This window comes from Galeopterus variegatus, unplaced genomic scaffold, assembly GCF_000696425.1.
Source record: "Galeopterus variegatus unplaced genomic scaffold, G_variegatus-3.0.2 Scaffold932, whole genome shotgun sequence".
In the NCBI taxonomy this organism is placed as follows: domain Eukaryota; kingdom Metazoa; phylum Chordata; class Mammalia; order Dermoptera; family Cynocephalidae; genus Galeopterus; species Galeopterus variegatus.
Genome location: NW_007727043.1, coordinates 377,773 through 383,043, shown reverse-complemented (window position 1 = coordinate 383,043; position 5,271 = coordinate 377,773). Strand labels below are relative to the sequence as shown.

Sequence of the window (5,271 nt, the reverse complement as noted above, 5' to 3'; positions counted from 1 at the left end):
TGGACCAGTTCCTGCTCACTGGCTGAGCGAGGCACGGGAGCAACGCCGAGGGTTGCGGTCCCGTTGCCGGTCCCCGGTCCGGTGCGGGGGCAACACTGAGGGTTGCGATCCGTTGCCGGACACGGAAAAAGACAAAAGACAAAAAACAAAAACAAAAAAAACAAAAGCACTATGGAACTAAAAAACGAAAACTACTGATTCACAAATAAATCCCAAAAACATAATCAGAGGGAAAGAAGTTAGATGTAAACGTCTATTTTTCTATATATCATTAAGTTTTAGAACAAGCAAAATGAATTCAAGTGACAGCAATGCCATCAATGATTGCTGATGTGGGTGGGGGGTGACTTGAAGGGGCTTCAGGGACTGCACTAAGCTGATGGAGATCATCTGAATCTTGATATCATGGTAGTCATAAAGGTCAAACACAAGTTATCTGTCAAAACTCATAACTGAACTCTTAAGACCTGTGCACTTCACAGCATGTAAATTACGCCTCAGGGAAAATGACAACCAAGTATGGTGAAAAGGGAAGAAATTCACCGCAGTTGACTGCCTGGGGGGCGGTTTAGGCAGGGCTGTGACAGAGTGAGCACTGGAGCGGGCTGTGTGTGACCCTGACTGTGCTGAGGCCACGGCCAGGTGTGGCAGGCAGAACGGCTGGGACAGACACGTGGCCTCGCGTCTCCTTCCTTTGGGAAAACCTGTGTCTCCCTGCTGTAAGAGCTGCCTTTCTAAGACTCCTTTCTCTTCTGACTGCCCCGGGGCAAGGGCACAGACAAACATTCTCAAGGCTCTCACAGAGGCCAGAACTTAAACCACCAAGACAGCTTTATTGTCTTCCTTACCGCACAAGGAATGGTGACACAAACCTCCACCTCTCGGCAAAATTTTAACGCCTGCTGCCCCCACCCCCTCCAGTCTGGTCCTGCTCCACCTTCACCCCATCTCAGGCTCACTCCGGGCCGTGCACCCGCTGGTGCTGGATCAGATGGAAGCTCAGGCGGAAGGCCTTGCCACAGGCGGTGCAGAGGAAGGGCTTCTCACCCGTGTGGACCCTCTGGTGCCGGAAGAAGCCCGACAGCGCCCGGAAGGCGCGCCCGCAGTCCTGGCACGCATAGGGCTTCTCCCCGGTGTGGATCCTCCGGTGCTCGCTGAGGAAGGAGCTGCGGCTGAAGGAGCGCCCGCAGTCCTGGCATGCGAAGGGCCGCTCCCCAGTGTGGGTCCGCTGGTGCTGGATGAGGTTGGAGCTCTGGCTGAAGGCGCGCCCGCAGTCTGTGCATTCATAGGGACTCTCTCCATGGTGGGATCTCTGGTGCCGGACGACATTTGAACTGTGGATGAAGGTCTTCCCACACTCACCGCATTCATACAGTCTCTCTCCAGTGTGAATCCTCTGATGCTTGGTAGCATCTGACCTCTGGCTGAAGGACTTGCCACACTCAGTGCACTCGTAAGGCTTCTCTCCCGTGTGCACCCTCTGATGTCGGATGAGGTTGAAGCTCTGGCTGAAGGCTTTCCCACACTCCTTACACACATAGGGCTTCTCCCCGTTGTGCACCCTCTGGTGCCTGACCACGTGCGAGCTGTGGATGAAGGCCTTTCCGCAGTCGCTGCACTCGTAGGGCTTCTCCCCACAATGGATACTCTGATGTTTCGCCACATCTGAATAGCACTTGAAGCTTCGGTCGCAGGTGCTGCACTGATAAGGCCGCCCTTTCCAGGGCCGTCTCCGATCTGTCACGGAACCTGCGTTCACAGTGGCGTCAGGCCCAGACATGCCATTTTCAGGGCCATTCTGCCCTCCAGTTCTGTCATAGATGATGGGTCCCTGAGGGGCCTCTCTGGGCCTCTCCCCAGCTTCTTTGTTTTCACAAAGGTCAAGAGACGCCAGTGCCTGGGGTGGCCCCCATGTCGGCCCCGGTACAGCGTCTCCACAGCCTTCTCCTTCTAAAGGCTCCTGCTTTGGCGTCAAGCCTGTGCTCTGAGCTGCCTGCTCAACACCTGAAGTGGCACACCTGGCAGCCTGGCTGCCACCTGATGCCTGGGCTAGAGAAGCAGCTTTCACAGCTGGAAAAGAGATCAGACACGTGAGAGTTAAGACACAAGAAAAATGTACTGCACAATATACTCTGCATGAACTGAAGATGGCACGGGCAGTCTGTGGCAGTGAAAGAGTAACGATAAAGTCAGTGTCCAGATGGCGCTGTTTTCCTCTCTGCCCTCCTAGCACTGTGGTTACAGAGGTGGACGAGGGACCAGAATCCTTCACTGTGACTCCAGAAATGGGGCTACACCTCTGGCCGCAGCCTGCCCAGTCTCAGGAATGGAGGAGAGAAGCACAGGCTCTGGGCACTGCTTCTGCCACATGGCCTGACAAGCAAAGGAAGCTGGCTGGCAGCAAAACAACATGAAGGGGAAGCAGGGGGCATGGGGTCAAGAGCACCCCGTCAGTGCAGGTGTCCCGGTCCCAGCTTATTTCTCTGACCTGGGATTCCCCAAGACAACACTATCTCAACGACTCCCTGACCCACCAAACCCAAAGGGCTTCTGTCACATGCAAGTGAGAGTCCTTACTCAGTCAGAAATTAGCACTAAGAACTGTTAGCAGTAGCCCATCAGGGGGCCGCCCCGTCCAGGCTGAGCACCTGTGGTCCTTGTTGTTGGGCAGTGAAGCAGCTGGCTAAACTCGGTCCTGTTGGCTCATAGGGACAGGCCATGTGGCCACTGAGACAAAAGCTTTAAGAGGTGGTAGCAAAATACTGGGACATCAGAATGCTGGCTGTTTACCACAGACTTCATAAAAGATGGGAAAGCCCAATCCCGAGGCAGTCCAGCAGATGGGCAGACTGTCAGGGCACGCAGGTCAACCAGGCTGTGGGAAGCCCTTCTGCCCACAGATGGCACCTGTGGCAGCTGAGCCAAAGTGGCTAGATTCTGCACTGCACCTGTGCAAGGGCTCAGGCTGTGCAGATGCGATGGAGACCACGTGTGGGTGGGGCTGGAGACAGGGACACCATCCCAGGGCAGATCAGAACAGCCAGGCTGCCATGCCTGTCTTCCCTATGCCCCAGCCCTGAGCCATCACACTGAGTAGCAGGAGGCAGGGATAGGCCCCAGCCCAGCAGTCAGAACAGAAGTCCCTCTGCAGAGGCCAACCCTTGTCTTGTGGTTTGGCAGACTTGGAAGTTCAAGAAACTGACCAAAAGGCATTGGTTATGAAGTAAAAGAATCAGTCAAAATTACAATGAGAAGGGCCACACCCAATCTCTCAAGTGCTGAGTACCAGGCCAGGCCTTCAGGTCCCTAGGACAGGAGCTCAGGCTCCGAGCACCTCCTTACTCTAAGGCAGCCCCAGGCAGCAAAAGGCTGCCCCTGCACTGTCCAGCCCTGCACATGGGGGTCCTCCCCAGTGACAACCTCTCAGGTGGCCCCAAGGGGCCCTAAACATAAAGCAGTGCTTTCATGGGGTGGGGAGGATTTTTTTCCCCAGGGCACATTTGACAATGTCTGGAGACATTTTTGGTTGTCACAACTGGAAAGGGGCTGCTACTGGCATCTAATAGGCAGAGCCCAGGGATGCTACTGAACATTCTACAATGCACAGAACTGCCCCTCGACAGACTCATCCATCCCAAAAACGTCCACAGTGCCAAGACTGAGAAACCCTGACAGAGAGAAATCTTCCCAGAGGCAGAAGCTGGGGCTGCCAGACTTCCTAACCAAGGACCTCGGCCCACTGGCAAAGAGGCCGCCAGCACACGGACGCCATGAGATCTGACGGGCCGTTGTCTACCTCCCGCCCTTGCCCTGCTTCTGAGGATGTGGTATATGTTTTGCGCCAGCAACCGAGACATGGTGTTCTCCCTGCATTCCTTTTCAGAATGGGTGGTTTTATGTGACTGATCTGTTTTTCCTCCACTACTCTATGTTATGTCGGCACCTGCTAAAATGATCACTTTGTCCAATGCTGCAAGATTGTGAAGAACCCCACGTGGACCGGATGTGGAGATGGTGAAGTTCAGACACAGAATGGGAGGGAGGGCCAGGGAGCCTGGCTTCAAGAGCAGCTCCTCACCCCACATCCCCCAGAAGGGAGGGGTGTCTGTGGGTGGACACAGGGCTTTCTCTGAAGTTGTGGGAGACACAGGTGCAGGTGTGTCAGGGTGTACCCAGACTCCCACTGCTGCACAAGAACCATCAGAGAATGAGCAAGAAATGCTTCAAACGCTGCACATTTCTTTGCTAAGGGAAGTGGGTGCTGCTGTTAGCGCTAGTTATATAACAGTGCAGTGACAGCAACAATGACAGAGGATGAGTCCTCAGTTTCCAGAGCCCTCAAACATGGCCTGAAATCTTCAGAAAAGAGGGAGCCTGGAGTTTGAGAGGGCAGATGCCAAAAGGTGGCACGGTAGCCAGGCCTTTCATTTATTAGGCTCTTGCTGGTCCCTCCTCTGAGTCCAGGCCAGCTGGACCCTGAACAAACAAAACCAAGTATTAACATACTCGTCTTCAGAAGTCTCCAGGCCAGCAGGAGGGGACCAGAGAAAGAGAGCAAGAGGTGTGGCCAGGAGAGCAGCCTGCAGAGGCCCCAGGAATGGAGCAGGAAGAGGTGAAGACACAGGCAGTGGGAGGGGCGCAGAGAGCTGTGACTGGGAAGGAGGCTGGGGGCGGGGGCGATGCTGCCTGAGTCCAGGCTGCTTCCCCTTAGCAACCAGGCAGATGGACTTGGGGGAGCCCAAATTCCTAGGCTGAGCCCATCTCCCGCACTCCACCAGGATCCTTCCCCTCTGGGCCTGGATGGGGGTGTCCCCTCGCACCCTCACCTGTGGGGGTCTCCATGAGGGTATGCCTCTCCGTGGCGTCTGGAGACCCAGGCTGGGGGCTCTTCTCCTTGCTCCACTTTGCAGTGGGAACAATTTCTGCTTGGACACAGGAGAAGAAAAAAAAAAAAAAAAAGACAGTGAGGTCAGGCTTTCAGAGAAGAGAGGGCCAGAACAGGTTCAGGGGGACCAGCTGGGCCCACTCTGTCAACAGCAATGAAGAGGGTCCCGACTACACAGACACCCCAGAAACTGGTGTTCCGTGGGATACCCTGGGGACTGCGGTCCAGGCTCTGCTGGGCCCTCAGCCCTGGCCTGGGCGGATGCAGAGCCCAGACGGGCATCTGCCAGCTGCCTGCTGCGGGCTTCTTAGCTCCACAGGGAACATGCCCAGCACCTCCCACCAGTCCTCAAACGTCTAGGGAAATTTCCATGGATTTTTAAATTT

General features: G+C 55.2%; 1 protein-coding gene across 1 annotated transcript in view; it reads right to left on the bottom strand.

Annotated features, from left to right (window-relative positions):
• Window positions 1-813: 813 nt before the first annotated feature.
• Window positions 814-5,271, bottom strand: part of ZNF696 (zinc finger protein 696) — a 5,346-nt gene continuing 888 nt past the window's right edge. The window contains exons 2-3 of the mRNA XM_008573550.1: window positions 4,827-4,922; window positions 814-2,070 (exon numbers count right to left, since the gene is read on the bottom strand). Coding sequence (XP_008571772.1) covers window positions 956-2,070; window positions 4,827-4,842 — 1,131 coding nt within the window. The 5' untranslated portion in view covers window positions 4,843-4,922 and the 3' untranslated portion in view covers window positions 814-955. The remainder of the gene's footprint in view (window positions 2,071-4,826; window positions 4,923-5,271) is intronic.